At 42.2% G+C, this 14,810-nt stretch overlaps 1 protein-coding gene across 4 annotated transcripts in view; it reads right to left on the bottom strand.

The window, feature by feature from the left end:
- Positions 1–14,810, bottom strand: part of LOC124360877 (formin-binding protein 1-like) — a 215,737-nt gene that overhangs the window by 7,102 nt on the left and 193,825 nt on the right. For 3 of the 4 annotated variants that reach the window (XM_046814848.1, XM_046814850.1, XM_046814852.1), the window contains 3 exons: positions 11,400–11,519; positions 3,379–3,518; positions 1,987–2,169 (listed from right to left, as the gene is read on the bottom strand). In XM_046814848.1, the coding sequence (XP_046670804.1) occupies positions 2,009–2,169; positions 3,379–3,518; positions 11,400–11,519 (421 nt within the window). In that variant the 3' untranslated portion in view covers positions 1,987–2,008. The remainder of the gene's footprint in view (positions 1–1,986; positions 2,170–3,378; positions 3,519–11,399; positions 11,520–14,810) is intronic. The other variant, XM_046814849.1, reaches the window with a different exon arrangement.

Here is a 14,810-nt window from a genome sequence, read left to right as displayed (position 1 = left end):
TTGAGATTTTAGACAAGTTCCTATAACAATCAATCAATCAATCAAAATCTTTATTACAATTTCTTTAAGAAATGTACATTCGTCAACAGAGACTTCTATGTATTGCCAACAGAAAACCTGTGCCATCTTAACAATCGATTATGTGGCCCTGCGGCAAAATGCGAAAAAGATACATTTGGGGGGGGGGGGAGTATGGATGAAGCATCCATGTTATATTCCTACCGCCACCACCTAATATCAGGTAAAACCATCTTCAGTTCTTGGTCTTGTGAAAATCGATCATTAACTTCATGTATGAGTATTTTGATAATGGGCATGTATCCCCCAGAAGGGTTCACTTCTGGTTGGTTTATACCTACCAGTTGAACCCACCACTGGGCACAGCAAAAACACATGTGTCACTTAAATCTGGGCAACCTTATGGATGTCCAAGAGCGGCACATCACTAACTGCAAACATCGAGATTCTGGGGTGCAAGGGTAGCTCGTTAGGTCCAGTCTACTGCGGAAGATGACTATCGAAGTTGGTGGGGTATCAGAGGTTCTTGCTAGCCTCAACAAGGGTGTGCCACTCCCTGCCTGTTTTAACTGGAGAGGCTGGTTCAGAGCTGGCTTTCCCTTCTTCCAAGGGTACATAAACTGAGATTAATGCCCAACATCCTTCCTCATAAATCTCAACAGGAGGCGGCTGCTCCTAACCTCAACCTTACCCATCCTGAATATCCTGTCACTCCAAATGCAGCACAAATGTCTTTTAAGGCTTAGTGCAATTACTCAGCTTCTTGTCCTAAGACAGTGAGAGGGAAATAAAAGGCCTATACAAGGTGTTTGAAAAGTCTGGGTACGGCTTAATATTTTACAAACCATAGCAGATAACATCTATAAACTTTGCACATTGTCATACGGCTATGTAAACTATTTTTCCTTGCTATTACCATGACATGCCAACCATGGGGGGACGGCCCACAGAGGAAAACATGGAAATCTTAAATGAAAGCATGGGTCAAGTGATACCTCATTTGAAAGAGCTCACTTAGTAGAGTTGAATGCCGCAAACCGCATCTCAAAAGGTTTATCCAATCAGAAATGGCGGGTTGTTTTAGGTACACATTGTGAAGTACATTATGCGCTGCCATTTCTGACTGGATCGTCGTATTCTGATGCGGTAGGCAGCGTTTCACTCTACTAACCAATGGTTTCACTGATTAGTATTTATAAAAAATAACAAAAACCATTTAATTCAAAAATTAAGTGGTAAGTTAACTATTTCAACAACGAAGAACAATGGTAGAACTTAATTCATTCATAAACATAAAGGCGACGAATTCATTTTAGTTTTATTTATTGTGTTATTAATTTATGACCCCACCCGCCACTTCTGATTGGATAAACCTTTTGAGATGCGGTTTGCGGCATTCAACTCTACTAAGTGAGCTCTTTCACTCGACCCATGCTTTCATTTAAGATTTCCATGTTTTCCTCTGTGGGCCGTCCCCCCATGGTTGGCATGTCATAGTAATAGCAAGGAAAAAATAGTTTACATAGCCGTATGACACTGTGCAAAGTTTATAGATGTTATCTGCTATGGTTTGTAAAATGTTAAGCCGTACCCAGACTTTTCAAACACCTTGTATATACAATTTTTTTTTTACTTTCAATTCCGGTTTTCCTTTCATATTTTTAATTATTATTTTAATTATTATTTTTTGTGTTTTGTAGTGGTAAAATAATAAGTCAGTGGCAAATTGCTAACGTGCCCTGTAATTGCGGTACAATATGAAACTAAATATATTGCAATGTTGAAGGAAATATATATTTTTTTTCATTCAGAAAATTTATTTCCATGTAAAAACCCATATATGTGTTGAAGACAATTAACTAACAAGAGAAACTTTGAAAATCAATTACATTTTTATTGTTTGCCTTTTGTACAATATGTGCGTGAGTTACTACAGGACGTGTAACGACGTGTTAAGCGAGTGCTCACCTAAGCGAGGGGTAGGTTAACATTAACAATTGGAGATGACAGTACACTCGATGTAGCTTGTAGGAACGAAGCCCTCCTCCAGGTCATTCTGTCGCCTCACTCTGGTCCATCCGTCGCCTTGGTCGTGCTCGATGATCAGCAACTCCTCTCCGTCATTCATCGGGATACTGCCTTCACTGGTCGCTGCCAACCGAACAGAGTACAAATCAGTGATATAACCCAACTGTGGTGAGTTTCTACAAAAAATTACTAAAACTAAAAAGATTTGCTTAGTTTACTATGCAACTTCAGAATTCAATTCTATTTTTTAATCTGAATAGAAGTTTGTATTCGCTTATTGAATCTGGTTGGGTTTTTTAATGTTTTGAGAATTTAGAGTTCTTATTGAAATTACTGCATTTTAACCCTTCACACGCCACTAATAAATACATTAACTTTCCTATAACGCCAAGACAAGTAAAAAAAATGTTTCTTTAAGTTTAAAGCTAATTTTTATGATAGCTAAATTATAAGAGGTTAAAGCAAAAAAAGTATAAAACAGGGATTGTACTGAAACTGAAAAGTTTAATTATATTTTACTACAAAACAAGATAAATATTTCAAACTAATCACAACACTACCACACGATGAAGAATAATACAGAGATACGTAGTAGACGTACGCTCGTGACAACAGAGAAAGCAGTAATAAAAGCCACGGATATGTTTGGTTTTGGCTCTGTAGGAGACGCAGAACTGACGAGCAGGCAGTCGTCGGAGTTAGACAAAGAATTCCCCCCCCCCCCCGCAGAGTGAAGGTCGTTTATAAATACTTCCTTGGCAACTGTGATAAGCATGGAGCATGCACTGGGCATTTCAAAGGCCTTTGTGAACTAAAAAGCTCTCCAAGAGACATAATCTGTAATATCGGATATAACTGTATTTGGCATTTTGGTCAAAGTCTACAATTCTAATACATCCATCTCCGGCGTGGGAAGGGTTAAGAGAGAATTTTAATTATTTGTCAGCAGTTTTATTCCACTATAAATTAGTTATACAAAGTGAACCAAACCCAATAGGGCACAAATGTTAGCAGCTGCCTGCAAATTGAGGAACTGTTTTTAATAAGGCAATAAAGATTAAAACTATGTATTTTTAAGAACTCATCTGAAACCAATAACTGTATCACTTCAGTAACAGATTTAAGTGCCTCAATACTACTGAACTACAAATAAATGTTCAAATTTTATTTAATATAAAATTTATTATGGACGAATTTATATTAAATATAAACGAAAAACCATTAGTATTAAGAAATAATCGTATTTTTAACACAACGGGATTTAGACACCAAAATCTAAGTTTCTGAAATGATACAGTTAAGCCTGAGATGCGTGGGCAGTCTTACACTCACCTTCGAAGGGGTAGAGCGCCCTGCACGTGCCGAGCGGAGGTAGCAGCTCCCCGTCGTAGTACTCTGTGTGCGGCGCATCGTCCGAGTCGGGTAGTGACGTGTGCGAAGTTCCCAGTCCTGACTCCGGACTGTCCGAGCATCTAGCACACACCACCAGTGTAGTAACAGTACACTACCCTTGCCTTACTGCTGTCTAGCACACACCACCAGTGTAGTAACAGTACATCTACCCTTGCCTTACTGCTGTCTAGCAACACCACACCCAGTGTGTAGTAACAGTACACTACAAACTACTAAAACAAGTAATACTCCTTGCCTTACTGCTGTCTAGCACACACCACCAGTGTAGTAACAGTACACTACCCTTGGCCTTACTGCTGTCTAGCACTATCCCACCACCAGTGTAAGTAACAGTACACTAACCCTTCCACCCTTACTGCTGTCTAGAGCACACACCACCGGTGTAGTAAACAAGTACAAAAAAACTACCCTTGCTCTACTGCTAGTCTAGCACACACCACCAGAGTAGTATCAGTACACTACCCTTACCTTACTGACAGCTGTCTATCACACACCACCGGTGTAGTAACAGTACACTAGATACCCTTGCCTTACTGCTGTCTAGCACAACTTCCAAGAACACCACCGGTGTAGTAACAGTACACTACCCTTACCTTACTGCTGTCTAGCACACACCACCAGTGTAGTAACAGTTAACAACTACCCTTGCCTTACTGCTGTCTAGCACACACCACCGGTGTAGTAACAAGTACACTACCCCTTGCCTTACTGCTGTCTAGCACACACCACCGTGTAGTAACAGTACACGTACCCTTGCCTTACTGCTGTCTAGCACACACTCACCGGTGTAGAGTAACAGTACATCTACTCTTGCCTTACTGCTGTCTAGCACACACCACCGGTGGTAGTAACGAGTACACTACCCTTTAACGTTACTTACTGCTGTCTAGCACACACCACCGGTGTATGTAACAGTACACTACCCTTACCTTACTGCTGTCTACACACACATGCACCAGTGTAGTAACAGTACACTACCCTTGCCTTACTCTGTCCTAGCACACACCACCCGGTGAGTAACAGTACACTACCCTTGCCTTACTGCTGTCTAGCACACACCACCAGAGTAGTATCAGTACACTACCCCTATACCTTACTGCTGTCTTGCACACACCCACCGGTGTAGTAACAGTACACTACCCTTGCCTTACTGCTGTCTAGCACACACCACCGGTGTAGTATCAGTACAACTACCCTTGTTTGCCTTACTGCTGTGTAGCACACACCACCGGTGTAGTAACATGTACAACTACACCTACCTAGCCTTACTGCTGTCTAGCAACACACCACCGTGTAGTAAACAGTACACTAGCCCTACCCTTGCCTTACTGCGTGTCCTAGCACATCACCACCGTGGTGTAGTAACAGTACACTACCCTTGCCTTACGCTGTCTAGCACACACCAACCGGTGGTAGTAACAGTACACTACCCTTACCTTACTGTGTCTAGCACACATCCAACCGGTGTAGTAAATAACAGTACACTACCCTTACCTTACAGCTGTCTAGCACACACCACCGGTGTAGTAACAGTACACTACCCTTGCCTTACTGCTGACTAGCACACACCCACCAGTGTAGTAACAGTACACTTACCCTTGCCTTACTGCTGTCTAGCACACACCACCAGTGTAGTAACAGTACCTACCCTTACCTTACTGCTGTCTAGCACACACCACCGTGTAAGTAACAGTACACATACCCTTACCTTACTGCTGTCCGAGCACACACCACCGGTGTAGTAACAGTACACTACCCTCTGCCTTACTGCTGTCTAGCACACACCAACAATAGTAGTAACAGTACACTTCCCTTGGCCTTACTGCTGTCTAGCACACCACCACCAGTGTAGTAACAGTACACTACCCTTACCTTACTGCTGTCCTTAGCACACACCACCGGTGTAGTAACAGTACACTACCCTTGGCCTTACTGCTGTATAGCACACACCACCGGTGTAGTTAACAGTATCACTACCCTTAACCTTACTGCTGTCTAGCACACACATCCAGTGTAGTAACAGTACACTACCCTTACCTTACTGCTGTCTAGCACACACGTGTGCACCAGTGTAGTAACAGTACACTACCCTTGCCTTACTGCTGTCTAGCACACACCACCGGTGTGTAGTAACAGTACACTACTTTGCCTTACTGCTGTCTAGCCACACACCGCCGGTTGTATGTAACAGTACACTACCCTTGCCTTACTGCTGTCTAGCACACACCACCGGTGTAAGTAACAGTATCACTAACCTTACCTTACTGCTGTCTATGCACACACACCACCGGTGTAGTAACAGTACACTACTCCTTACCTTACTGCTGTCTAGCACACAACCACCAGGTGTCTGTAAACAAGTACACTACCCTTGCATTACTGCTGTCCTAGCAACACACCACCAGTGTAGTACCAGTACACTACCCTTGCCTTACTGCTGTCTAGCCACACACCACCGGTGGTAGTAACATAACACTACCCTTGCCTAACTGCTGTCATATGCACACACCACCAGAGTAGTATCAGTACACTGAACCTTACCTTACTGCTGTCTAGCACACACCACCGTGTAGTAACAGTACACTACCCTTGCCTTACTGCTGTCTAGCACACATTAACCAGGTGTAGGTAATTAACAGTACACTGACACCTTGCCTTACTGCTGTTCTGAGCACACACACCACCGGTGTATTAAACAGTACACTTACCCTTGCCTTACTGCTGTGTAGCACACACCACTTCCGGTGTAGTACAGTACACTACCCTTGGCCCTTACTGCTGTCTAGCACACACCACCGTGTGTAGTAACAGTACACTACACACTCTTATTCCTTACTGCTGTCTAGCACACACCACCAGTGTAGTAACAGTACACTACCCTTGACCTTACTGCTGTCTAGCACAACACCACCAGTGTTAGTAACAGTACACTACCCTTGCCTTACTGCTGTCTAGAGCACACACCAACCAGTGTAGTAACAGTACACTACCCTTGCCTTACTGCTGTCTAGCACACACCACCAGTGTAGTAACAGTACACTACCCTTCCTTGCCTTACTGCTGTCTAGCACACACCACCAGTGTAATAACAGTACACTACCCTACCCTTGCCTTACTGCTGTCTAGCACCACACCACCAGTGTAGTAACAGTACACTACCCTTGCTTAACTGCTGTCATTTGCACATCACCACCAAGTGTGTCAGTAACATACACTGCCCCTTTCTTGCCTTACTGCTGTCTAGCACACCACTACACCAGTGTAGTAATCAGTACACTGCCCTTCGCTTACTGCTGTCTAGCACACACCACCAGTGTAGTAACTGTTAACACTTGCCCTTGCCTTACTGCTGTCCTAGCACACAAAAACCACCAGTGTAGTAAACAGTACACTGCCCTTGCCTTACTGCTGTCTAGCACACACCACCAAGTGGTAGTAACAGTACACTGCCCTTGCCTTACTGCTAGTCTAGCACACACCACCAGTGTAGTAACAGTACACTACCCTTGCCTTACTGCTGTTCTAGCACACACCACCAGTGTAGTAACAGTACACTACCCTCTGCTTCCTGCTGTCTAGCACACACCACCAGTTGTAGAGTAAACAGTAACACTACCCTTGCCTTACTGCTGTCCCCTAGCACACACCACCATGTGTAGTAACAGTACACTACCCTTGTCCTTACTAGCTGTCTAGCATACACCACCAGTGTAGTAACAGGTACACTAACCCTTACCTTACTGCTTGTCTAGCACACACCACCAGTGTAGATAACAGTACACTACCCTTGCCTTACTGCTGTCTAGCACACACCCACCAGTGTATAGTAACAGTACACTAACCCTTGCCTTACTGCTGTCTAGCACACATCCACCAGTGTAGTAACAGTACACTACACCTCTTAGCCAAGACTGCTGTCTAAAGCACACACCACCAGTGTAGTAACAGTACACTACCCTTGCCTTACTGCTGTCTAGCACACATATTTACCACCAGTGTAGCAACAGAACACTACCCCTTGCCCTTACTGCTGTCTAGCACACACCACCAGTGTAGCAACAGTACACTACCCTTGCCTTACATGCTGTCTAGCACACACCACCAGTGTAGTAACAGTACAATACCCTTGCCTTACTTGCTGTCTAGCACACACCACCCGTTGTGTAGCAACAGTACACTACCCTTGCCTTACTGCTGTCTAGCACACACCACCAGTGTAGTAACAGTACACTACCTACCCCTTGCCTTACTGCTGTCTAGCACACACCACCGGTGTAGTAACGGTACACACTACCCTTGCCTTACTGCTGTCTAGCACACACCACCAGGTGTAGTAACAGTACACTACCCTTGCCTTACTGCTGTCTAGGCACACACCACCAGTGTAGTAACAGTACACCTCACCCTTACCTTACTGCTGTCTAGCACATACACCACCAGTGTAGTAACAGTACACTACATACCCTTGAGGCCTTACTGCTGTCTAGCACACACACCAGTGTAAGTAACAGTACACTACCCCCTTACCTTCACTGCTGTCTAGCACATTCCAAAACCACCAGTGTAGTAACTAACAGTACACTATACCCTTTTTTTCGTTGCCTTACTGCAGTCTAGCACACACCACCAGTGTATGTAACAGTACACTACCCTTGCCTTACTGCTGTCTTGCACACACCACCAGTGTAGTAACAGTACACTACCCTTGCCTTACTGCTGTCTAGCACACACCACCAGTGTAGTAACGGTACACTACCTTGCCTTACTGCTGTCTAGCACACACCACCGGGTTTAGTAACGGTACACTACCCTTGCCTTACTGCTGTCTAGCAACATCACCACCGGTTTAGTAACGGTACACTAGCTACCGCTTGCCTTACTGCTGTCTAGCACACACCACCGGTGTAGTAACGGTAACATTACCCTTGCCTTACTGCTGTCTAGCACACACCACCGGTGTAAGTAACAGTACACTACCCTTACCTTACTGCTGTCTAGCACACACCACCGGTGTAGTAACAGTACACTACCCTTGCATTACTGCTGTTCTAGCCATAACACACCACCGTGTAGTAAACAGTACACTACCCTTGCCTTACTGGCTGTCTAGCACACACCACCAGTGTAGTAAACAGTACACTACCCTTACCTTACTGCTGTCTAGCACACACCCACCAGTGTAGTAACAGTACACTACCCTTGCCTTACTGCTGTCTAGCACACACCACCAGTGTAGTAACAGCAATACACTACCCTTGCCTTACTGCTGTCTAGCAACACACCACCAGTGTAGGAACAGTACACTAGACCTTGCCTTACTGCTGTCTAGCACACACCACCAGTGTAGTAACAGTACACTACCCTTGCCTTACTTGCTGTCTAAGACACACACCACCAGTGTAGTAACAGTACACTACCCTTACCTTACTGCTGTCTAGCACACGACCACCAGTGTAGTAACAGTACACTACCCTTAGCCTTACTGCTGTCTAGCACACACCAACAGTGTAGTAACAGTACACTTACCCTTCGCCTTACTGCTGTCTAGCACACACCACCAGTGTAGTAACAGTACACTACCCTTGCCTTACTGCTGTTCCTAGCACACACCACCTGTGTAGTAACAGTACACTACCCTTGCCTTACTGCTGTCTAGCACCACACCACCATGTGTAGTAAAACAGTACTCTACCCTTACCATTACTGCTGTCTAGCACACCACCACCAGTGTAGTAACGGTACACTACCCTTGCCTTACTGCTGTCTAGCACACACCACCCAGTGTAGTAACAGTACACATACCCTTGCCTTACTGCTGTCTAGCACAACCCCACCCACCACCAGTTTAAGTAACGGTACACTACACCCTTGCCTTACTGCTGTCTAGCACACACCACCGGTTTAGTAACGGTACCCCGACCCTTGCCTTACTGCTGTCTAGCACACACCACCGGTTGTAGTAACGGTTACACTACCCTTGCACTTACTGCTGTTCTAGCACACACCACCGGTGTAGTAACAGTACACTACCCTTACCTTACTGCTGTCTAGCACACACCACCGGTGTAGTAACAGTACACACTACCCTTACCTTACTGCTGTCTAGCACACACCACCGGTGTAGTTAACAGTACACTACCCTTGCCTTACTGCTGTCCCAGCACTCACCACGCCAGTGTAGTAACAGTACACTAAACACTATCCCTTGCCTTACTGCTGTCTAGCAACACACCACCACCAGTGTAGTAACAGTACACTACCCTTTGCCTTACTGCTGTCTAGCACACACCACCAGAGTAGTAACATTACACTACCCTTACCTTACTGCTGTCTAGCACACACCACCAGTGTAGTAACAGTACACTACCCTTACCTTACTGCTGTGCTAGCACACACCACCGTGTAGTAAACAGTACACTACCCTTACCTTACTGCTGTCTAGCACAAACATCCCCACCGACCGGTGTAGTAACAGTACACTACCCTTACCTTACTTGCTGTCTCTAGCACACACCACCAGTGTAGTTACGTAACAGATACACTACCCTTGCCTTACTGCTGTCTAGCACACACCACCAGGTGTATGTAACAGTACACTACCCTTTGCCTTACTGCTGTCTAGCACACACCCACCAGTGTAGTAAACAGTACACTACCCTTGCCTTTACTGCTGTCTAGCACACACCACCAGTGTAGTAGTAACAGTACACTACCCTTACCTTACTGCTAGTCTAGCACACACCACCGGTGTAGTAACAAGTTACACTACCCTTGCCTTACTGCTGTACTAGCATACACACCCACCGGTGTAGTAACAGTACACTACCCTTACCTTACCTTACCTCTACCCAACTACACTGATTATAATACAGAATTTATCACTAACTAGTAAGTACAAAAAGCCGTGACTAGTGAAAGTTCAGCACTAAAAGATGGTTATTCAGCCTGACGTTGACTGTTTTAAATGTTCACAATTCTGGTTCAATTTTTGTGTAAGTAATGTTGCTCTCATCTATATATACATGAAACAAAGTCGGGTTAGTTACACACTACGCAGGTTTTCAACTACGCATTGTAATAATGCCGAATGTGAAACCGTAGAGGAGGATAACTTGTGATTGTGACGTTATTTAAAACCCTTCCACAAGATCTACAGAAACATTAATTCAAACAAATACGAGTCCGTATGAATTTTTTTGTTAGATATTCACAATGCAACAGATGTCAGATTTAGTTCGCCTATGGACCCCAAAAGGTTAAGACACTGTTCTGTGTAAATATTGTTTTATGACAGCACAACCATATGTTTTACTAATGTATCCACCATTTTCAATTTGTTTACATTTACAATTCTTATTTAAACCATTCCTGCAACCGCTGTTGAGTATTCAGTAAAAAATTTAAAATTTAATCAATAACTATATATCCCGTGAAAGATCCTGATTAATGTAATATAATATTTGTCCTACTTAAATCTTATTTTCAATACCAAAAATTTGATTAAAAATATAACTGCAAAATTGATTAGTGACTAGTCATCTAACACTGGTGAAACATTTTTGGCGACTAGTCACTAGTTGTCTAACAGATGGAGGGATAATTCCCATAAGCTGTCAACTTTAAGTCTTTATATTTAACAATTTTGAGCCGTCCCCCAAAATGGGCAAAACCTCTCTTACTTGCAGTGTATGGTAACGAGTGTGTGTCACATACTCTATGTTTTGTATAGTTTAGGCCGCTCTAAGAGAAAAAAAGTTGAGCAAATTTGTAACAGTGACTAAAAAGTTCCTTTCTAATTCCTAGCAAGGTGTCCCAAGTTCCATCTCTCCATCTTTATCAATAAAAAAACTAAAAGGAGTGTATCCATACTTTTAACTCAGACTGACTGTATGAACCCTACAGAAAGATATTGTGACTGTGGGTGGAGGTAATGTACTGACCCGTGTGCGGGGAGGGGGGTGCCGGGGGCGCTCTGCTTGTGGTTGTGGTTGGCAGAGACTGACGAGTCAGATGCTGACCGACTCAGAGACTCCTCCTCTCCCCCACTGCCTCCACTGTTCCTGAAACAGAACCCTGCCATCAGAGAAGCATCACTATCTAGCCAGACTATGGTCACAGTGACCGGTGAATCTCCCCTCTCCATTCCCACTAGGCAGCTCTAAGAGAAAAAAGTCCTCAGAAACTAATTGTTTGTGAAGTTGTTTTTGCCTAAGAGTGGCATCACTATATAGGAAATGCATCCTTCTCACCGAACCTTGTTCCCTAAAACCTTTTCTCTTCCTGAAAGTGACATCAGGACTGAAAGGAATACGATATTAGACAGTTACCTAATATCAGTAAAAAAACAGTAGCAGTCGTGGGACTGCCGATAGAAGTGAAAACGGAACTATTAAGTTGAGAGTAATTAACAATACGTTATAGTAGCAGTACATCTGTAATTGTAAATGTGACGCGTTTTTAATTTTCCAATTTTAAAATCCACGAAAAAATATTATCAAATAACTAGAAATCTATTTTACCACGCTAGTAAGATAAATCTTATACCGTAATAATACTCATTTCATGATGAAGAGGTTAAATATTAAAAACACAATTAAAATGAATAATGCTAAATTTTAAATACAAATATTCGTACAAATATTAAAAATGTTTAAAAATATATTCGTTGTTTTCATTATTCATTTATCTGTATAAAAATATGTTGTAATTGCTCAATATTAATAGTTAGTTAAACATAGAATGAACAACAGTGAGTTGAACACCGTTGTAAATAATACAGTTATTGCTACGGATAAAGTATATAATTGCAATAACAATTAAACCCACAATATTTTTAAAACTAATAAATTAGTTAAATTAACTTGGTTCTTTCGTAAAGGTATTTTTATTGCACAATAAACTAATTTATTGAGTTAATACGGTATCAGTGAGCCAATGCGCCAACTACAGTTCCGGCAGAAACGTTCACTCATCACTTCATATGCTACTACAGGCTAAACTAAACTTCCAATAAAAAAAATATAAATTACAAAAAAAATATTCATCTATTTTCACACAACTTTCTCGCTGACAAATTTTGTCTGACCAAAAAATAAAAAACATCCTTGCTTACTACTTTTTTCTTGTCATTGTAAACGCTATGTAAAATGTAAACAATAATCAAAATTATTTCGAAATTTTTTTAATATTTAAAAATGTAACCAATAGATTGCCAATATTAAGAGCTTTAATTTGACGCATCTTACAGAATTGTACGACATTGGCTTCACTTTTAAATCGCGAGAGGAAGCCGTAAAGGTCACTGATTTTCGCAGTCTGTTTTCATACTCCGCCGGGACAGTTTTAACACAGTGAGACTGACTTTTTCATGCAGGTTAGTAGTCCGCGGCCAAGTCTACGGTTAAAAAACACAGCGAGACTGACTTTTTCATGCAGGTTAGTATCATTAGCATGTCGGTGACGCGAACCGAGGATTTTACCCTCTACCAAAACGCTCAACGCGCCTAAAGAAGTTTTCACTTCAATATAAAATATCTACTATTGATCATTTTTTTTTAAATAATATTTTAATAAATTATGATTCATTTACATAAAAATGTTTGCTGTTCCACATGGAGGATGGACTTAAAATATTTGGGCCAACATTTTGAAATTAACAATACTTCTTTGAATTGTTCTTCTAATTGATGCATAATTACAAACCCAATTTGAGCTCTGCATCTATCTTGTTATTACTCAATTAAACTATTTAAGATAAACATACTGACAAAACAGACGGTAAAAACTAACTGGTGAGAATTTCACATTCCGGCGAGAATGGAGCAGTGCCATGCTGCGGCCCGGCACCTATACATCCCAATACTACCCAAGCACACGGTGCAACAGTTGCACTAACGTTGATGTAGGCCCGACCCAGTGTGTGTGATGGTACGTGAAGTTGTGTCTTGAGGTTGTTCGCGTGCAATTAAGATGTCTCATCTCTCCAAAGTGCAATGCAAGGCTATAATAATACATTTGTCTCTGCACTAGTATTTAAGGTCGTTTCAGGACGTTGAGTTCTTAGGGCCACAACATGGAAAATTTGTAAATTTTAGGGAAATTGAGCCGGGGCTCAGTTTGGGCAATTTATTTTTTTTGTCTATTGTTTTCCCACCTCGGCCACTCTTGTCAGTCGGACTGGTTGGACTGATTGGTTGAGGTCAGCTGGTTGACCTTGACTAGTTTACCGACCAGCTGTTCACCGGCACCGGCACCGGCTACTGTTCGGAGCGGTCAGACTGTTCGGAGACACGTTCGGAGAAGCTACTGCGTTTGCTGTCTGTTCGCTGCTCGTCCCGTTCCACATGGCTGGCTAATTCTCCGACTTTCGGCAGGTAAATGTTCTTTTGCACTCTCTTAACTTATTTAGTTGGCGGTTTTTCTCTCCCACCCAGACATATATTATCGTAGATTAGTTATAAGTAATTTATATATATTTTTGTAACTTGTGTTCCTCGTGTACGTGTTCGTTCGCAAAGTGTTCGTTCCTGTCCTTCGTACATTCTAAAATTTGTTAATTTATTTACCTTGCCAGTTAAGTTTTCTATTTTTGCTCTAGTGCTTTCTAACTGATCCGTTCGGCGAACGGAAATTCTTTATTCCGTGTACACACTTTGTTTTTTTTAGTGTAAGCGAGACGGTACAGACTTTGCAAATTTTTGTTACCTCGTGTTTTGTGTTGCGTGCAAATTTGGGTGGCAACATCCATGATTTCAATTTTATTATTTAATTATTGCCTTTATAGTAGCGTGAACTGATTAGAATTTAATTATTGTTATTTGGGAAATAATGTATTGTTATTATTTGTAAATTATATAATTATTATTAGGCCTACCTTACAATTAATATTTAATAGCAAAATGTAAATTATTATAATAGAATGATTAAAATCCAGCGAATTATAGTTACAAGTAATTGTAATTTGCATGGAAATGTTTGCCACCTATTAATTATATATCATTTACTCGAAATCTTGTCTCTCTTTGTCTCTCTTCCCACTAGTGGCATGTGATTGTTTTTTTTATGATTTGCTCCGAGTTTGGGAGGGCACGCTTCCGAGGCCTCCTGTCTTTTTCGCTAACTCGGAACAAAATGGTAGCAGAGCGTGGTTTCGTGTTTTTACCCTCTGCGGGCCCGGGGTTTTGTTTTGCCACTGGTGGTGAGAGGGATGAATCGAAATTGTTAGTTTGTGACTTCCTGCGCCTGTGCCGTCTCGCTGTGCTATTTTTTCGCCGATCGACAGGAAGTGTGTGAACTTATTTATTTTCTGATTATTGTTACTTGTGGTTTTTGTTATATCTTGTCTTCGTTGT

Source organism: Homalodisca vitripennis, chromosome 4, assembly GCF_021130785.1.
Source record: "Homalodisca vitripennis isolate AUS2020 chromosome 4, UT_GWSS_2.1, whole genome shotgun sequence".
NCBI classification, from domain to species: domain Eukaryota; kingdom Metazoa; phylum Arthropoda; class Insecta; order Hemiptera; family Cicadellidae; genus Homalodisca; species Homalodisca vitripennis.
This window is presented reverse-complemented; position numbering and strand designations above follow the sequence as displayed.